Source organism: Triturus cristatus, chromosome 4_1 (assembly GCF_964204655.1).
Source record: "Triturus cristatus chromosome 4_1, aTriCri1.1, whole genome shotgun sequence".
NCBI classification, from domain to species: domain Eukaryota; kingdom Metazoa; phylum Chordata; class Amphibia; order Caudata; family Salamandridae; genus Triturus; species Triturus cristatus.
Window position 1 is genome coordinate 193881502 of NC_140585.1, and position 20963 is coordinate 193902464.

General features: G+C 47.3%; 1 protein-coding gene across 1 annotated transcript in view; it reads right to left on the reverse strand.

The window, feature by feature from the left end:
* Window positions 1–6862: 6862 nt before the first annotated feature.
* Window positions 6863–20963, reverse strand: part of LOC146853998 (membrane-spanning 4-domains subfamily A member 4A-like) — a 173868-nt gene continuing 159767 nt past the window's right edge. The window contains exons 6-7 of the mRNA XM_085650468.1: window positions 10621–10740; window positions 6863–7269 (exon numbers count right to left, since the gene is read on the reverse strand). Coding sequence (XP_085506594.1) covers window positions 7147–7269; window positions 10621–10740 — 243 coding nt within the window. The 3' untranslated portion in view covers window positions 6863–7146. The remainder of the gene's footprint in view (window positions 7270–10620; window positions 10741–20963) is intronic.

Sequence of the window (20963 nt, forward strand, 5' to 3'; positions counted from 1 at the left end):
GTTCACAGCAAAAGAGGCGTACCACGCTGATCCCAGAAAAGAAGAAACAAGAAGAAACGGAGAAGAAAAAGGAGGCCATGGAAAAAGAGAGGAAGACTGAGAAAAAAAAAGAGTCCCCCCCCCAACCCCCCACCCTGCACCTCTGCGAATGAGTATGGCCCCTCCCCCCAGCAGTGTGACTGTCGCCCTGGAACTAGACCCGAAATATAGAAGAAACAGGGAAAAAGGAATAAGAAAGAACCCCACCAGGCGGGTGGGTGGAGAAAATATAATAAACTGGAGGAGGGCCTTCAGAACATACCCCCGGCTTCTCCCTCCCGCACAGTAAGGTATCCCAACAGCAAACAATAAGTAGCACCAAATCGACCATAACAAAAGGGGGAATGGGGAGCATTGCGCACCGAATATGCTAGTAGCTATGTCCTGGGAGTACACAACCATGAGTCCGCCCGTCTACCAGATGACCACCCCGAGGCATCAGCCTCATCCCTGACCACTCCTGGCGATGCTGCCCATGCCTACCCCTCGACCCAGCGCCATGTCCGATGTTCCAAGGTGAAGGGATGTCCCAAAACAACCGGGAAGCGACGCACACAGGTGGGGTGGAGGTCTCAGAACGCCAACACAGTCCGCATCTCGGAGGGACGTCTTTCCCAGTGCTGCCCCAGGATCTGCACTGCACACAAGGTCCGGGAAGGCTGAAGCATCCAAAGTAGACAGACATTGCTGGTAAAGTCCCCGGGTCACCGGAGGTCGTGCACGGGACGAGGCCACCACCTTCCACTCGGAACCACTACCTCCGGAACAGATCAAACCCTCAGTCAGCCGATCATACGGTAGCATACTGTCCGGAGTGTCCGGCTGCGCATTAATCGCAGGGATGGCCGCGACATTATCCTCCTGTGTGCAGTGTAGGAAGTCCCTGTGTAACTGTGGACCAGCATGCCGCCATTGTCCCAACGCTGATGCCACACCGTCGATCTTACTCCCCAAGACCTCGATGCCACGAGCCAAGGAGAAATGAAGGGCACCAAGGGCCTCAAGGAGGTCGCCGTACCCCAGCACTGCTCCCCGCGGTCGCTCTGCCACACTCCCAAAAGTCACACACTCCCAATCCTGCTGCGACCCGGTGGACAGGATAGTAGGCTGCATCGCAACAAGATGGCCGCCGGGGGAGGCCCGACTCGTATGGGGGCCGGGACCCAGGGACAAGCACCTCGGGGTCCACGTCGCTGGAGACAGGGGTCCGGGGGCAGGTACAAATTCAGCCGTTGCGTGGACTCGGGCAACAGTCGTCTCCACCAAGGACCAGCAGCCGCGAAAATCCGGGAGCAGTCTGCAAGGATCAGGGCGAGCTAGGGGCGGTGTCCGGGCAGCTCACCGTCAAAGGCAGGGGCAAACACCGAAGAGTCTGAGAACTGCACCCCCGGGCATGCCCTCGATCCACTACGCTTTAGCAACGGGAGCGGCCGCGGCGAGATGCAGGCCGGGGGCAGCACCGCTCCGGTGGACCGACTCCACCCAGTCACCACAGGCCGTTGTTGTTAAACTGCCACCCGGCCAAGGCGTCCACTCGAGGTCCCGGCTCCGGGGCTGCACGGGCCGCAAAGTTCATCCGCAGATTTCTCAGGCGGTACAGTAGCCAGAAACCCCGGAGTCACACGATCGGTTGCCACTCTCCTTCACAAACACGATCCCATGGCGCAAGCTGAGGATCTAGTACAGGATATCCGTGCGGGATGCGGAGGTTCACGGAGCCGGGAATCTACGCTGCCGTCTCGGTCGCCATCTTGGCTCCTCTCCCTCTTGGCGATTCTTGTTTTGTTCTGTCATGGCTAGTGAAAACTTTTATTGTTGGAGAAGCCGCTGGGCACTCATCAATCTAAACACAGCATTGGCTAAAGGCAAACATATGTTTTTGGTTAAAAATACACAAATTACCATATTAGTCCCTGACACAAAAGGGGACTACTTTGTGTGTGCATGTGCTCCTTCTAAAAGGGCAGCCTGCTTAACTCAAAAGGGAGTCAGCCATTGGCTGAAGTGTGCTAACCCATTGCCACATGATGCACACTCTAGTGGCTGGATGAAAAATGTGAATGACTAAAAGATGAAGTCTGACTGACAATCCAGATAAGTAATTATATTATTCGTATAATTTTAGTGAAAATCAAAAGGGCTTGGCTAACAACCAGATCTAAAAAAGCCATTCAGTCTGGCATTGGCTGCCAGTCGTTTGCCTTTGCTAATGCTTTTTTGGTAATATGTTTGCCAAGGTTTCTTACAAACAGAGAGGTTCTAAATGCAAATATATATGGGGTTTGAGATATATAGATAGAGTTGTAGAGATAGTTAGATTTGTATCGATAAATAGAGTTGTATAATAGAAAGAGCAGTAAAGATACGCTTTATAGCTAGACAGATGAGGCTGTATAGCTAGCAAGCTAGAGAGAGCTGTATCGATCGAGTTTTATAGATAGATGGGCTTGTATAGCTTGATAGATATATAGACAAATAGATAGGGTTGTACAGGTAGGTGGATAGGGTAAAAAGGGTTGTAGACGTCGATTTATAGGGTTGTATATAGATAGGTCTGAATAGATAGATTGATTGATAGATATAGATGGATAGATAGATAGATAGATAGATAGATGGATAGATAGATAGATAGATAGATAGATAGATGGATAGATAGATAGATAGATAGATAGATAGATAGATAGATAGATAGATAGATAGATAGATAGATAGATAGATAGATAGATAGATAGAGATGCATAGGTAGATCGGGCTGAAAAGATAGCTATGGTTTTACAGATAGATAGATTTGCAAGGACAGATAGACAGACAGGTAGATGGATAGGGTAGGGAATTAGAATAAGTAGCATAGCTTTAATTTGTAATATAGTTGAATGTGTTGAAGAGCGACATACAAGATAACTGAGAGCACAAAAGAAAGCCATATAAGCAGGACATACAAACTGAATTTGTTTACAAATACAACAACATACAAAAACTTTTAAATGAAACTAGAAAGCCATAGAGCAGGACATACAGATTGGTTTACAAATATAACTGTAGCCCTCAATTAAAATACATACCAACATGATATAAGGGAGTGCAGTTATAAATGCACTTTAGTGTGAGCATACTAAAAAATGAACTTCATGAAGAGCAGTTTCAGATGACACAATCTGGCATGCTGTGAAATAGCAGCAGTCAGCTAAGCAAAAGACACACCAAAATTAATCCACAACACAATTAGCAGGAGACAGGAATGGATAAAGCTGGAATGTGCCCTGTGCTCAACACGGGCAAGCTATTAGAAAGTGTCCTGCTGTCACAACAGACTCTAAACACAAAGGCAAGACCAAAGTAATAAAGTAAAAACTCTGGTACTGAAAAGAGCTGCCTAGTGTGTGGATGTGCTCCTTGTGAAAGAGCAACATGCAGTCACTTAAAGTGAACTTACCCAGTGACTGAAGTGGGAAGACCCCTACTCCAAACTATATGCAAAGGAAACTAACACAACAACTGTCTCCTATATGCAGATGATATAGTAGTGATGGACCTAACCCCTAGCGGGCTGAACAGAAAGCTGATATCACTACAGAATTACACGATGGCCCATTTCCTGAAGATAAATGTATCTAAAAGTAAAATCCTGATCATGCAATGTAACAAAAGTAGAAAATTAAGTAATATTAAGTGGCAAATTGGTCCTGAAAAGTTGGAGGTGGTATATCCATACCTTTACTTAGGGAAACTAATAGCGGGTAGTACGAAGAACAAACTTCATATTGAACATATTTCCTGTAAAGCTGCATCCCACGCTAATGGTTTGGTTATTTTTTACAGTGCCATGGGCAGAAGGCATTTTTTACATCTATTGATGGTTTTCAAAGCAAAAATCCCTCCAACTCTGCTCTATGCTATTGAATCAATCCCTGTTAAGGACTGGAGCTTTTTAGATAGGATTGAAGGTCAGAGTTTACGTAAACTATGCAATTTTCCATCTGCTACTATTAGATTTGAATTTGGCTTGATAAGCTCCTATATCCAAGGTTTATCCAGGGTTTTACGTTGGGGATATCAGTTAAAAAACAGCAAGCCTAATTCATTAAGAGGTTTCATGTGTCAAGAAATCTTCGGCGATATGGCTGGGAACTACTCCTTCTATCGTGATTTCTCCCGCCATTAGAACTTAAGTCCTTTTTAAAAACCTTAAGTGGCAAGATTAGCTATAATAGAGATATTAATTAGCTATAATAGAGATATTAAATTTTGTAAGTCTAAATAGAGGTTAAAGATAATAGCCAGGACAAACTCACCGAGAATCTCGCAGAAATATCTATTCTGGAATTTAGAACATGGAACTCGACGACTGCTCACTCTGTCGTATGAATCTTTTACCTTTAAACGACCTTTGTAATTTCTGCAAGCTGATCATTCAGACACTGGATCAGGTCTTGTTGGTCTGTCCAGCATTGGTTCTGAGTCATCGTCGCTGGCTTCGGCCGATGTTTTTATAAAATTGTGTTAACAATGTAGCTTTAGCCCTTGACTTTCTCTTTTGCCTAAAGAATGAAGCAGTCAGTGTAAAACTATTCAATTATTTTAAGGAGTTTAAGTATATATTTCACATCTTTTATATATTTTTTCTAAATGGGCTGTTAACCCCCGTGTTTGTCACCCTTATATGGAGTATTAATATTTTCTCCTTTTTCAGATTGAATTTTTCAGATTTATTGGCTGCTATTTATTGATCTTTCCACAATTGGGATACATTGTGCTCGTCTCCCATTTTTTCTCTTGTGGCGAATTTCAAATCTCAATTGAAGCGGGATATTGGATTGTATTTTGCACATGAACTGGCTGCTACTGAATTGCTTTCTGCACAGCTTAGGATATGCCGTGTTCTTCCTTTTTTCTTTCTCCTAATATCAATCCGAACTCTCTGCCGAAGCTGGATTTTTTATTATACTTTGCACATGAACTGGCTGCTTCTTATTGCTTTTTCTACACTCTGGGATACGCTTTGTTATTTCAATTCTCCCGCCGCTAATCCCAAACCCTATCTTCTGCCAAAGCGGTTATGTGTTGCTGCCTAAATGTTTGAAAAAAAAACCCAAAACATTTTTTATCTTGCACTGATGTGATGCATATTATCCTATACTTACATGAAGCAGCTATTGTTTAGTACGGTCCTAAACATATGTCACTTGCTATGGTAGTGGTCTTTCGGGCCTCCGTTTTTGCCTATGAGCTCAATGGTATTATTGTTGAAAACCTTAGTTATTTTGTCTATTAGGGTATATGACAACATCTACTAATGATATGTAAGGAAAAACCTAGACCTGCTATGTATGCTGTCGAAAATTTATGATGGTCCAAGAAATTAGTTTTCTTTATGTTTTATTATATTTATGTAATAATTTGCATGTATTTTAATGTGGACCTCATTGGAGTTCCAAATCTTTAATAAATATTGAATTGAACACAACAACAGACCAATGAACGAAGACAGCTGTCTGAAAGCCCCCTTTAAGTAAGTATATTATACATATTCCAATAGAGCACCGAGCAGCAGACCATAAAGATTGCACCTGACCCTTGTTCCAAAAAGTACAACACTACACATATATTTGCAATTTGTGTGCACACAATACAGGAACTACAAAGGTGCATAAACCAAAAAGGTTACAACCGGTAGTATAAGATGCAGAGATGCACCACAACAATAACCCAAAGCATTAATGTGATTCTTGTCTTTCTTTTCTTGTGTTTGCAGAGCATCATATGGGTGCGATGAAGACAGCCAAAGCGTTTCATCCATGTAAATGTACTTCTTCAGGGCAATATAAGATTTGCAAAAAAGAGAAATTCTCCAAATGAAAATGTCGCACTATAGGTCCAGGTGAAAGCCCATTGTAGAGTACTTCATCAATGTTTCAAATTTGTGAATAACAAAGATTATCTATCCTTGTCATCCTGTTTGGAAAACGTGTGTATGCTAAGATGGTAGTGTCCCAAGTGGGGAAGACGACAATAGTTTTTGTTGTGGTGCATCTGTACACCTTATACTTCTATATTATACATATTTTTTTTTTAATTAAGAGATCTTAGGCAACGCCAGACCTAACAATTTACTATCAGTGGGGAATCACATCTGTCAAGATGAACGCTTCGCTGTATTGCAATTGGACATTACCACTGTGAAAATTGAATTATTCTTGGGGTAATTTTTACTCGGGTTAGGAAAACTGCAACCAGGAGAACATTTATTTAAATATATTCAAGAAGTACACAAACACAGTGGAATTAATATCTATTGCTGGTTAAAAATACAGCTGGCAGAAATTCATTTCAGTTTTGGGGACTGACACTGGTTAATTTGTAAAACAATAAGTGCCAGGACCCTTGTCAGGAGGACACAACAGCTTGCACCATCCATTGCCCCGGCCAGCGCTGCCGATTACAGTACCGACAAAAGTACTAACAATCACACTCCTACAGGTGTCGCAGTCCATACTATTCAGGGCCCCCAAATCTATAAGAATGGCTTGGGTGGCACATATGAGTGATTGTTAATGTATAATAAATAATAAACAGCTGTTGTTTTGCTCATACCCAAATTTGGCAGAAAGTACCACCAGGTGGCAGATGGTCACAAGCGCTGGTGTTAAGAATTAAGTGGGGTGCCCAGCGCCGGAAATCACCGGCTCAAATTAAACACTGGGGAGAGAGACATGGCTCCTGCTGGACAAAAACAGTCCTGCTTTAAGGGGTGACCACACATAATCAAATTGTCATGCTTTTCAACCTGTGTATGGGTTTTACTCATTTTAATATCAGCTTAGTGCCAATCTTATATTCCATTAGTTGCAGGCCTTTTTTCTGCAATGTGGATTACTGTGATTAATTAAATTAACAGTGGCACTAATGAAATGACCAGCTGTGGTAATTTTGCTGCCAATATTACCTAAGCCAATTGTGCTCAATTTGCTAAATTTCTCCAGTGGATTTATTTACCGTTGTTGGCAAATAACAATCTAAATACATGTGCCTCTTGAGAAAAAAGAGTAACAAATGTCCTGCATTTCCTTTTCAGACACTCAATTGATTTAATCCCTCCACCCTTCACTTTCAGGCAAAGTATAACTGGTCTTTTTGGTGGTACATCGGTGGTGGTGGTGGTGGTAGTTGTGCAGGTGCAACTGTGGGACAGCTTGCTTGAACGCTGGGGTGGTTGTGGTGGATGATGACTGCCTGCGGAAGGAAAGGAGATTATGTTTTATAAGGTTAAATGGAAGTTTGCTAATTCTATTTCTGACAGTTTGCATTTCTCCCACCAGCATGCATTTGTGACCATCATCATCTTTAAAAACCTATCCCATTCTGCATCAGGAGGTATATGTCAATATACTGAGTTTATATTATCAGCCTACTGTAATATTATGTCCAGAATATCCACTGCCAACCTATCGAGCAGGTAAGTATATGTAGGTAAGTATAAATGTACTATTTTATCTGCACTTCTCCTTACCTTGAAGATATAAGTATATCATCAATTTAAGTAACACGTGTCCAAACATTTTCAACTCAATAGCATCACACATACTGCTGCAGGGCCAGGATGAAGAGCAAGGAGCTGAAACTACCGTAAGAAGAAAAGGCATGTACATCCTTTACACCCAGGGGCAACGTGGTGCAAGAGCAATACAACTAGAAAATGTGATTTATGAAGCCACGCAAAGCCACCTTACGTGGCTCTGAGTGGCTTCATACATCTTGACTAAAGCAATACTGCACAAATCGCTGCATTGCCTTTCTCTGCACCAGGGAGCTGTACCATGGTCATTGCGTGGGTGTTTCCTCGCAACTCCCATGGTTTTTGACGCATTCACAGATGTACTAGAACTGGAAATGAGACGAAAAGATACACCTTCCCAGGAGAGACTTAACGAGGTGAAATATCTTTATTTCTCCTGGTTACTTCCTCTGTTTATGTGCGCTGCATTCTGAAGCACACAGAGAACGATCGACGAATATGCCTCTGAGCATTGTTTTGTTTAGGAAGGTGCACCCTCCTGCACAAAAACAATCCTGGAAGCAACTCAGGCGCTCTTGTACCATGGTGCAAGCATGCCTGTGGTGGCGCTGGGCTGCTAAAACGGCACCATCGCAGGGACAAGGACACAAATGCACTGTATTGCTTAACATACAGTGCATTCCTGCCCTTTCCCAGTCACGCAGCACAACGCAGCAAGGTGACTTGCTGCGCTGCACTGTGCAACTTTTTCGTAAATATGCCCCCCAGTTTATTTTTCTTAATACTATTTGCTTTATGCTTGTCTCTTTAACACTCCGAGATAGCCACTTGTAGTCTGAGAAATCTACAAAAACTATAAATGTATTCATTCGATGCTTCACAGAAAACAGCTTGTGTTCTGGGTGTCTGCACCTCCCTGGACTGCAGAAGGTGGCCCAATGACTACCCACTCATATTTTGATTGGCTGCTTGCAGCCAGTCAATAGGGTTCGAATAAAGCCAACTATCCATATTGGTGGTAAGGGGGGGCCAATTAGAATGCATGTTGTTTTAACAGTCTGACATGCCACTCTTCCAACCAACCAGGTTTGGGCTCTGTATTGATACACCCACTTCCCCAACATCTTACTGACGTATGCTCCTGCTCACAGGTGTGTCCGAGGACAGAGCTGGCTCAGAAACTCACTGCTTTCGCTACTTCGCTGAATTTTGAGCAGATGGGGCATCTGACAATTTTTTAGCAGATGCTCGGTTATCGTTCAGCCTTAATACTTGGTTCATTTGAAAACAAGCATTTAAAATATATCATATGTACAGCAGGGACCGCTGTCTTTACACCAATGTCTCTTAGCCTACTGCTTTCGGGCGACTGAGGTGGATTCCTCCCCCCTGAGGATTGTAAGAGGGAAATCCTCTAGTGCCAGACGTGTGCTTGAGAGCATCATCCGTCCGACCCTGCAGCATTTCCACGTTTCCTCAGGTGTTTGTTGAGAATTGTAAACATCTTTGATGCGCAAGACTTTTGGCTTGCTCACTAGACAGACTACTCACTGGAGATTGGTCTCACTAAGTCCCTCGTTCCAAGTGGGCCAGTGTTTGGTGTAATAATTATTGCACCTGATAAAAGCTGACACCGATGTGTTCATCATTTATTGGGCGCGGTAATGATCACCTTTTATGAGCCCCCCCCAAATGGGTGAATAGCATGTGGATTTTGGTGCTTACCAGGACAAAATCCACACAATCTAGTATTCACTTGCTAATTTACCCCCAATAAATATTGCCAGGTTTGCTCCGCCAATTTGTATCCATTTATACAGCTTTAACCACAAAACTCGTTTTTCTGATACGTGCAGTAACAGCTGATTTACCACACATTTTCAAATTTATCAGGCTACTCTTAATGAGGGCGATAGTGGTACGCGGTGACTATTTAGGGTGCATTTCATGTTGGACTGAGAATCTAGCAAAGCATTATTCTTTAAGATCGCTTCTTTGCCTCTTAGTTCTCATTAGACAAAGAACTCTTTTGAACCTATAGTCTCTCCTACTACCTTCTTTCTTTCAGGCCACAGCTTGAGTTCGGTGTACATTTTATTGGGATTGTCCAACCATGCCATCACTAGGGCTCTGGTTAGTTCTGTGCATTGGTTGACTGGCGGAAGAGGTAGAACCTTCTCCATGAAAGGGAGTTGCAACTTTGTGTTTTTGACCTCATTCTGAATTTGACACGGACATTATGGCTCCTTGACTGAGATGATCCCCAAAGTTCAGATTTTTGTTTTTCTCAGAGACCAATATTTGGGTCCATAAGAAAGTAAAAATTCCATCTTTAATGCTGCCTCCTGACAATTATTTCCATTTTAGCAAAGATTAAGCAGAAACGTGTTCTTTCATCTACAACTATAGATGAAGAGGATAGTCAGTAATGTTTTCTTTGTTCCTTAATCCCTTATACAAACGTTAGAGAATCAGGGGACCTGTAGAGCTCTCACTGCCCCGCATGAAAAAGAGTTCTGCAGAGGAAGCGGGTGCAAGCTGTGATACTGTCATGACACCTCCGCACTCAGGCAGGTAAGTACCCCACAAACAGCAGCTCCCACAGGTGAGGTCACGTGCACAGACAATAAAAAGTAAACACTGGGGAAGATAGGCCTGGGAAGGCGGATTTTACAAAACTAGTAATTCCAATCCATACCCGTGTAATCATTAGGACTCCTATGTTTACGTAGTGTTTACTATGCTGGTTTGCCATTTTGTACAGCTGCTCGTGACCAGTTATTAGTTCCCTGTCTGGTTTTCATAAACAGATATTTGTCATGTCATGATCATCAACAAATATAGTTACTTTTACCAGCATCAACGTACCTACCACACTTACTGATAAGTTTCTATTAACTTGATAGTACACGTGACCGGTCCAGCACTCCTGATATAGACAAGAAATGCCCTTCCTATGTTACCGGTAGTTGCATTTCTATATCATTGTCACACCAATGGAAACTAGAGGTGAATGGAGTAGGAGACAGGAGGAGACGTAGAGCGGCCGGATGAGTCGTCTTTATTACCACGTCTGCACTGGAGTCGCGACACACAGCCTTGCAGCCAAATATGGAGGTGGACATCGAGATGCAGAACTCCACCACCATGAGCACCAGAAGAAGGCCCTCGATGCCCTTCACGACTGCCTGGAAAAGACAGAAACAACAACAACATAATATCCTTTGTGGTAATCCAGCAATAGAGTCAGAAATCTTTAAGCGAGGTACTTAAAGTCAGAAACATTTAGTAATAACATGTATTCTTCAAATAGGAAATGGAAAAAGTGAGATACATTTAGCAAGAATTTTCCCACAGCTTTAAAAATTCCTAATATTTTCTATTCAATCATGAAACCTAACTTCTATCCCTAACCATAACTACTTTGCTTTCCATAAATATTAAATCTAACCCATAAATCAGACTCCCTCACGGTAACCCAATCCATAACTCTACCTCTAACCCTAACAATAACCCCAAACTTGAAACTACCCCTTGCCTAATTGTAGTCTAAGGTTTTTTTTCTAACCCTACGTCAAATATATCCTACCCCTAGTCTCTAATCCTAACTGTTACCCATATCTTTAACTTCACACTATACCCTTCATCAAACTCTTCCCTTACTGTAGCCCTTACCCTGTTCATAATCCTAAACCTTACACTAATTCACTAAACGTTTTCCGGACTCTTACCCTAATCCTAGTGCTAATCAAACAACATTTTCTCGAACTTTGGAGTTTGCTAAATGAATCTGTGTCAATACGAGCTTGAAAATGTAACCACTCTCTGGCCTATCAGTGGGGGTCAGCTACGGTTAGCTTGCAATGCTTCTTGATTTTCTGATTGTGAATGATTTTGGATGCAAAAGTATATTGTATGCTTCCTATGGTTCCAGAATTAAGAAGATAGTATCAGTTGCGGCTGGCACCCTAAACATTTGGTAGGGCAACCACCCAAATATTTAGTGTACCAGCCGCATGTGGCTGTCAGTCATGGCTTGTTATAAACAGTGTTTATAACTAAGCACGGCTGACAGCTCTGAAGTTGCAGGCGAGGCTGACAATGAATTAAAATGAAACATAAAAATGCACTTGCCTCCGCTGGCTTGCCTCCTCCAGTCCTCGTGAGTCCCTCGGCACTCTGACTGCAGCAGTGGAATTCTCCACTCAAATCCTGACGCTGCTTTCATTTTGCAGATGAGCAGCATGAAAGAGGCACCAGGATAGGCTGGAGCAGGCTGCCCTGATGCTCCCCGAGGCAATGGAGCCCGGTGTCTGTTCTCCACCCAGCTGTCTAAGACAGAGAGGTTTACACTGCACAAGTCAGGCTGGCCGTCGCGAGACAGCCGGCCGAAATGCCGCTGCCCGCGTCCCACGCAGGGGGACACTCAGCAGGGCAGCCTTCTAGTGGCCGCCCGTCGGAGCCTCCCCCCTTCTTCCCCCCCCTGCTCCGCCTCTCTAGTAGGCCGCGCCTCGGGGAGGGGAGGCCCCCAATGGGTTTGTCCTGGGGAGGCGTGCCACAAGGATGGGCGAGGCTAGACCCCCCTTTTAGGCGCCTCACCCCCTCGGTTCTTCCGCTGCTTCCTGCGCCGCTCCTCCTGGCCACGCGAATTCCCACCCTTTCCACTTACCCTGCGCGGCGGAGGCAGCGCGCTATTGGAATGTTTTAATGTTTTTTCTTGCGTTGCAGGCGGAGTTACAGGGCGATCTGGAGGCCGAAGGGTACAGTAAGGGTACCTCTGCGACAGGCGGTACAGTAAGGGTACCCCTGTCAGGCACAGTAAGGGTGCCCGAGCCAAGGTCCGGGAGCCGAAGGAGGTTCTGGGAAGACCGCGACGGCGCCCCGTTAGTCCTTCGGGCGGTTGGGGGGCCTGACCAACCGGGGGTGTGCCACAACACGCTCCGCCCCCGTTAAAAGGGGCGGGAGTATGAGACTGATCCAAAGGAGGATCTGGAAAAAATGTGCCGCACTGCCGGGCATCGACCCACCGTGCGTGCTGGCTCGCCAGGCGGGCGGAGCAGCGAGGGGCTGCTTGCCCTGGATCGCCCGTAAGATAACCCACTTATCGTCATACTTATGTTGTATGAAATAAACCTGCAACAGTTCTTCACCCATAATGAAAGTGTCAGTGTAATCTTTGGGTGACGTCTGTGCTTGCGTGTTGAGTGGAGCGGATGACGGTGTGGTCACTATGACCTGTGCAGTGTAAACTGGTGGAGTGAGCACCACTTCCCTGGTGCCAGTCAGCAGCAGTGGCCCCGCCCCCAAACAGGGCTCGACTGGGGAAAGGGAAAAATAAAATGCATTTTATTACAATTTTATTTTCCTCCCTTGCGGCGGCGCTGGCAGCAGGGGGGTCCACGCTCCTCTGCCCTAATGGAGGGTCTGCCGTCGGATAGGATACTGTTAGACCTGGCATCATTGGCATGAGTCTCTCCTCCATTTTTTTTTCTGTTTGCCTCCTCTGTTTACGATGTTTTTGCTGGATTATTGCTTTGGGCACTGTGCCACTGCTGATCAGTGCCACAGTGCAAGTGCTCCCTATGTTAAATTATTACATTGATTGGTGTTACCATGATTGGCTTGGTTGACTTACTGTTCAGACCCTAGTCTAGTGCACTGCGTGTGCCAAGGGCGTGTAAGTTAACTGCTGCTGGTGGGCTTGCAGCACTGGTTGTGCCACCCACAGAAGCAGCGTGTAAAATGTGTCTCAGGCCTGCCACCGCAGCGCCTGCGTGCCGTCCCTGACTGCCATGTCGACTTGGTAAGGAAACCTACTTACCAGTCTCTAAACCTTCACTTTGCCACATTTCAGACACCTCTATGGTAGGCCCTAGGGCAGGGTGCATTGTTGGTAAAAGGTAGGTCATGCCCTGATGTGTGTGGCATGACCTAATAGTGAATTACAGCCATTTTCGTTTTTCACTATTGAAGGGCTACCTGCCTCCAATAGGCCAGACTGGGCAGACGGATTATTAACTCCATTATAATCTATCTGACTCAGGGAGCATGGTAGCAAGTCGAGTTTAGTATCCCTGAACTCAGCATTTAATAACACACCCTTTAGGATGGATGGTTTTTAAATTCTATGTTTGAAAATAGCCCTTTTAGAAAGTGGCTATTTTCTTGTCCAACTATCTACCGGTCTCTGCTGGTTTGGTGTGTGTGTCCGGGGCTGGGTGGCTCCAGAGGTCTGAGTGAGTCAGTGTGGGGTGAATGGGGCGTTTACACGTAGAGTGAGGGAAGAGTAGCCTGCCCTGCCTGACACAATACTGGCTCCGCCTCCTGCTGGGCGACTGATAGCCCTGCTCCTACCAGTGACAATACTGGCTCCGCCTCCTGCTGAGCGGCTGAGGACTCTGCCCTGCCCAGTGGATAGGCCAGGTGCCTCTGCCTGGCAACACCCACAACAAACCTGAGATGGTGGGAATCGCCCTGCTTGGACAAAGGGAACAAAGGGAAAAAGGGGTATAAGAGAAGGACCCCTGAACCAAGAACTCAGATCACTTCTGACAAGGAAACCTGTACCAAGGACAAGAAGCCTGCTGATCTAAGGACTTGCCTCCCCTTTCGGCCAGAGTGCTGTTTTGCTGTGGAGGAACCTGAAAGCTGCTTCTTTATTTTTGCCAAGGAACAAGGAGAGAGGAACTTGGTGTGTACTCTCTGAACACTTGCTAGGAAATCTCCAAGGGCTGGAAGAGTGCCAGTCTCCTGTTGAAGTCACAGGGCCAAAGGACTTCACCATCTACTGAATTGCTGAATTGCTGGAAAGTGTTGTTTCCAGTACACAAGGGAAATCTGCAGTCTCGACGCCGCCGGGCCCGATCGACGCCAGCAGCAACGCCAGTGAGCAGTGGGTATCGGCCCCGGCTCCAAGTGACCCCGTCTCGACGCCGGTATCGACGCCAGTGAGGAGTGAGTATCGGCTCTACCTCCAAGCGACCCCGTCCCGACGCCGCTGCTGATCGCATCGACTCAACGCCCTTCACGACGCCGTGAGCGCTGCTCCGGCCCGACATCCCTCGACGCCGCTGCGGATTGACCCGACTCCGAGGCACGACCTCGACGCCGATCTCGACGCCGTGGATCATCGTTTTCTTCGTTTCTCAAGGTACTGTACTTGTGGGGTCTGTTGCGACTCCAGGCTCGACGTAGCGCTCCTCGCGGTCGACGCCGAACCTTGGGAATCTTGTAGACTCGACGTCGTGTGACTCCTGTGGGGGTTACATTGTTGCCAAAGAACTGTGCTCAGAAGAATACTTTGCTAAAGAACTATTTGCCAAAAAGAAACCTTACTTGAACTATCATTTTCCTTCCAAAGAGTATTTATTAAGACTGTGGTATATTTTTGTCGTTATTTGGTCTTGTGCTAAACCTTATATAAAGATCCTATTTTTATAATAACTTCTGTGTCGTGTCCATCTGTAGTGTATTCACTTTATTACTGTATGTGGTCATAAATGCTTAACACACTGCCTCTGAGATAAGCCTGTCTGCTCTGCCAAGCTACCAAGGGGGTAGCAGGGGTTATCTGAGTGTGTAATCCCCTTTCCCTGACTAGAGTTGGTTGGTCCCTATTTGTCAGAAGTGTATACCTCTGCCAACTAGAGACCGCCGGTTCTAACATTGGTGGTCAGCGGTGAGGATTTGAACTTTGCATTTATGACTCATGTGCAGTGATTAGTGTACGCTACATAGTGAAAGCAGACCGTAACGCAGCCACAGTCTGTTTGGTAGGATATTCTATTTTTGTTCTCCGCTTTCCTGGAGCTTATTTTCTTAAACACTGCCAGTTTTGACCATGGAGAATGCCGGAGCTGCTACGCCTGTGGAGAATGTTGTGGGGGAATTTGATAAGGAGAAGATAGATTCCTACACGCTAAAAGATCTAAAAGGATTTTGCAAGCAGTTTAAAGTTCCTACCACAGGTGTATCAAAGAAAGAGGGCTTCCTCAAAGCGCTGAAGGCCTGGTTAGAGGCCAGAAATCCCTCTGATCCGGTGGTGGTACCGGAAGAGGAAGAAGAAGAGGAAGAGGAAGAGCCCACAGGTGGGCCAGTGTCATCTCCAGGCAGTAGTGCGTCCTCTAGGAGCCTTTCCCCCGAAGAATTAGAAGACAGGGAGAAGGAGAGGGGGTACAAGTTAGAAATGGCAAAACTTAAATTAGGAGGGCAGTTGGAATTAGAGAATGCGAGAAGCAAGAGAGAAGCTGAAATGGAGAGCAAAAGATTAGATTTTGAGAGAGAGAAATTAGCGTTTGAACGTGAGAAGATGGTGAGGGAGATGGAGCTTAAAACTAAGAGTTTAGAGTTGAATCCCTCTGGTGGCAGCACTCCATCCGTGCCTGCAGAAAGTAGGTTTTATTTTCCTAAGGATGTGATCAAAGATTACAGTAAGAATGAAGATATTAGCCAATGGTTTAAAGCATATGAGTTAGCATTGTTGGCCCACCGGGTCCCTGAGAAGGATTGGGGAACGGGGTTGTGGAGCCGCTTTACAAACGAGGGGAGAGATACCTTGTTGAGCCTTCCTGCTGAGGATAGGATGTCTTATACTCATATGAAAGATGCTTTAATGCTGAGATATGGCTTAACCCCAGAAAAGTACAGACAAACCTTTAGAGAATGTAAGAAGTTGCCTGGTACTACGTGGGTTGAATATGTGTCTTTTTTCTGCAGAACCATGGATGGTTGGATAAAGGGTAGCAAGGTTGATAGTTATGATGCTCTTTATGATTTGTTTGCTTGGGAGCACTTGTCTAATAACTGTTTTCCAGAGCTACGCCAGCACCTTGTTGACAGCAAGCTATCTAACCCTAGAAAACTTGCTGAGGAGGCGGACCGCTGGGTCAGTACCAGGGTCCACAAGGGTCCAGTGGGAGACTCAGCCAAAGGTGGGCAGGGTCCCCAGCAGAAGAGTGGGGGGGACAGGGGTAAACAGAGGGAGTTTCAGAAAGGGCCCCAAAGTAGTCCCCAAGGGAACCAAGGGAAGGGTTCCCAGCCTCCCCCTGTAAAGAAGCCAGAGGCCCCGACAGGTAAACCTGTTCACAGGGGCCCCATGACCTGCTATGCCTGTAAGCAGGTGGGACACCGTTATTATGATCCCCAGTGTCCCATGAAGGATTCGAATGCACCGCCGCGTGCACCCCCTCGTCAGGTAGCGAGTGTAGCCCTGGGAGGGGAGGAGATGGGTGCCCCCGGTGGGTGGGGTCCCGCAGAAATGTCCCTGGTCTCTTTAGGAGACGTGGAAATGGTCCCTCCAACCCCTCTGCCTAGTAACACTAAGAAATATAGGCAGTGGGTGACCATTAATGGCCATAGGGTGGAAGCTCTCAGAGACACCGGAGCGAGTGTGACAGCTGTCAAGTGTCACTTGGTGTCCAGAGAGCAGGTGGTCCCTCATGCATTCTACCCCGTTGTAGCTGCTGACAACTCACAGAGTAAGTGTGAGGTAGCTCAAGTTCCTTTTGAGTGGGGGGGGGTCTCAGGTACTCTTCAGGTTGCTGTGAGGCCCGCCATGCCTGTTGATTGTCTCTTGGGCAATGATTTGGAGGACTCCCCTTGGGCTAAGGTGGAGAGAAAAGCGCATCTGGAAATGTTGGGTCTGCCTGAGTGGGTGTGTGCGACCACCCGGTCCATGTCAGTCAGTAAGGGTGTTGATGGGGGCCCGGAGCCTGAAAGTATGGCCCAGGTCCCAACCGTGAAGAGAAGAGGCAGGGGGCGCGGGAAACCGTCCCCCATCGTTCCCGCGGTCCAGGAGGGAGCAGACCCTGAGGGGGATGCCCTGGACCCGACAGGAGAACAAGTGGCCGAACTGGGAGACCTGCCCGAGCTGACCCATTGGCAGCAGGATGGTGGTCCCTCCAGGGAGGAATTTTGTGCTGAACAGAAAGTGTGCCCTTCTCTTGTGGGTATGAGGCAGCAGGCCTCAGCCCAAACGACAGGTGATCAGTCAGGATCACATTGGGTCTACTGGGAGAACGACCTCCTGTATAGCGAGCCTAAGGCTGCTGAACCTGGGTCAGCCCGTGTGCTGGTGGTACCCCAGCGCTTCAGAGCCTTCCTACTGGGGTTGGCTCATGACGTTCCGTTAGCTGGACATCTGGGGCAGGACAAGACCTATGACAGGCTTGTCACCCATTTTTATTGGCCTCAGATGAGAAGGGATTCAGATATCCATTGTAGGACATGTCAAACTTGCCAGGCAAGTGGGAAAAGTGGGCGGAAGCAGAAGGCTCCCCTCCAACCTTTTCCCGTCGTCAGTACCCCCTTTGAGCGAGTGGGAATTGACATTGTGGGGCCACTGGACCCCAAGACAGCCATGGGCAATAGGTTTATCCTGGTCTTGGTGGACCATGCCACCCGGTACCCGGAAGCCATCCCTCTCCGAACAGTGACGGCCCCCGTGGTGGGACGGGCACTGATGGGTGTTTTTTCCCGCATGGGGTTCCCCAGAGAGGTGGTGTCAGACCGGGGCACCAACTTCATTTCGAATTATATGAAGTCTCTGTGGAAGGAGTGTGGGGTAACCTACAAGTTTACCACTCCTTACCACCCTCAAGGTAATGGGCTGGTTGAGAGATTCAACCGGACCCTAAAAGGCATGATCATGGGTCTTGAAGAACCAATGAGGCGTAAATGGGACGTCCTCTTGCCATGCCTGCTGTTTGCTTACCGTGAGGTGCCACAGAAGTCTCTAGGGTTCAGCCCCTTTGAGCTTTTGTATGGTCACCCGGTAAGAGGACCTTTGAGTCTGGTCAAAGAAGGCTGGGAGCAATCTCCCAGGAAACCTCCCCAGGATGTATATAGTTACATGCTGGCCTTTAGGAACCAGACTCGGCGCTTCAGAGATCTTGCTCAGGCAAATCTGGAGGCCAGCCAGGAAGAGATGAAGCGGTGGTACGATCAGAATGCCACTCTGGTTGAGCTTCAACCTGGTCAGAAAGTTTGGGTCATGGCCCCTGTGGAACCTTGTGCGCTCAAGGACAGGTGGACTGGACCGTTTGAGGTTGTGGAGAAGAAGAGCGATGTCACCTACTTGGTGGACTTGAAATCTCCCAGGAACCCCTTAAGGGTCCTGCATGTCAACCGGTTAAAGCCCCACTTAGAAAGGTCCGAAGTGGGCATGCTCCTTGCCACAGATGCTGGGATGGAGGAGGAGAGTGAGCCTCTTCCTGACCTCCTGTGTGCAAAAGAAAAAGATGGGTCAGTGGATGGTGTTGTCCTCTCTGACACACTGACCCCTGAGCAGCAGCAAGATTGTCGCCATCTGTTGGTACAATTCCCTGATCTGTTCTCCTTAATCCCTGGTGTCACCCAGTGGTGTGTCCATGATGTGGACACCGGGGACAGCACTCCTGTGAGGCACAAGGCCTACAGGGTGACTGACAAGGTCAGAGCATACATCAAGGAGGAGGTCTCCAAGATGTTTGCCTTAGGGGTGGTTGAGTCCTCTAGCAGTCCTTGGGCCAGCCCAGTGGTCTTGGTCCCAAAGGCTGCAGCGCCTGGTGCTTCACCAGAACTTCGGTTCTGTGTGGATTACCGAGGACTCAATTCGGTCACCAAGACTGACGCGCACCCCATCCCCAGAGCTGATGAGCTCATCGATCGGTTGGGGGCTGCCCGGTACCTTAGTACGTTTGATCTAACGTCGGGGTACTGGCAGATCGCCTTGACTGATGGGGCAAAAGAGAGGTCTGCATTCTCCACACCAGATGGGCACTACCAGTTCCGTGTGATGCCCTTTGGGATGAAGAATGCCCCTGCCACATTCCAGAGGTTGGTTAACCAGGTATTGGCCGGGCTGGAAGATTTCAGCGCCGCCTACCTGGACGATATAGCAGTGTTCAGCGCCAGCTGGGAGGAACACTTGCGCCACCTCCAGGAAGTGTTGTTGGCCCTGCGCAGAGCAGGCCTCACAATCAAGGCTAGTAAGTGCCAGATTGGGCAGGGTTCAGTGGTGTACTTGGGGCACCAAGTAGGGAGCGGCAAGGTGGCCCCCCTGCGACCCAAGATAGATACCATCCTGGCTTGGGAACCGCCCAAAACCCAGACTCAGGTGAGAGCCTTCTTGCGTCTCACGGGTTACTACAGGAGGTTTGTCAAGGGGTATGGCAACATTGTGCACCCCTTGACCTCGCTGACTTCCCGGAAGCAGCCGAGACTTGTGATCTGGACTGACGCCTGTCAGAAAGCCTTTGACACCCTGAAAACTGCGATGTGTACAGCACCGGTCCTCCAGGCACCCGACTTTTCAAAAGAATTCATTGTCCAGACGGACGCTTCAGAGCATGGTGTGGGGGCTGTTCTAGCACAGATGAATGAGGAGGGCCGAGACTTACCTGTAGCCTTCATCAGCCGGAGGTTACTTCCCAGGGAACAAAGGTGGAGTGCGATAGAGCGTGAGGCATTTGCTGTGGTCTGGGCGCTGAAGAAGCTAAGACCCTACTTGTTTGGGTCTCACTTCCGGGTTCAGACGGACCACAGGCCCCTCAGATGGTTAATGCAGATGAGGGGTGAGAACCCAAAGCTGTTGAGGTGGTCCATTTCCCTACAGGGGATGGACTTTACGGTGGAACACCGCCCTGGTACAGATCACGCCAATGCTGATGGTCTGTCCAGATTTTTCCGCCTTAGTGATGAGGACTCCCTGGGTGAAGGATAGTTCTCCCCACATTTCAGCTGGAGGGGACACGTGTTAGACCTGGCATCATTGGCATGAGTCTCTCCTCCATTTTTTTTTCTGTTTGCCTCCTCTGTTTACGATGTTTTTGCTGGATTATTGCTTTGGGCACTGTGCCACTGCTGATCAGTGCCACAGTGCAAGTGCTCCCTATGTTAAATTATTACATTGATTGGTGTTACCATGATTGGCTTGGTTGACTTACTGTTCAGACCCTAGTCTAGTGCACTGCGTGTGCCAAGGGCGTGTAAGTTAACTGCTGCTGGTGGGCTTGCAGCACTGGTTGTGCCACCCACAGAAGCAGCGTGTAAAATGTGTCTCAGGCCTGCCACCGCAGCGCCTGCGTGCCGTCCCTGACTGCCATGTCGACTTGGTAAGGAAACCTACTTACCAGTCTCTAAACCTTCACTTTGCCACATTTCAGACACCTCTATGGTAGGCCCTAGGGCAGGGTGCATTGTTGGTAAAAGGTAGGTCATGCCCTGATGTGTGTGGCATGACCTAATAGTGAATTACAGCCATTTTCGTTTTTCACTATTGAAGGGCTACCTGCCTCCAATAGGCCAGACTGGGCAGACGGATTATTAACTCCATTATAATCTATCTGACTCAGGGAGCATGGTAGCAAGTCGAGTTTAGTATCCCTGAACTCAGCATTTAATAACACACCCTTTAGGATGGATGGTTTTTAAA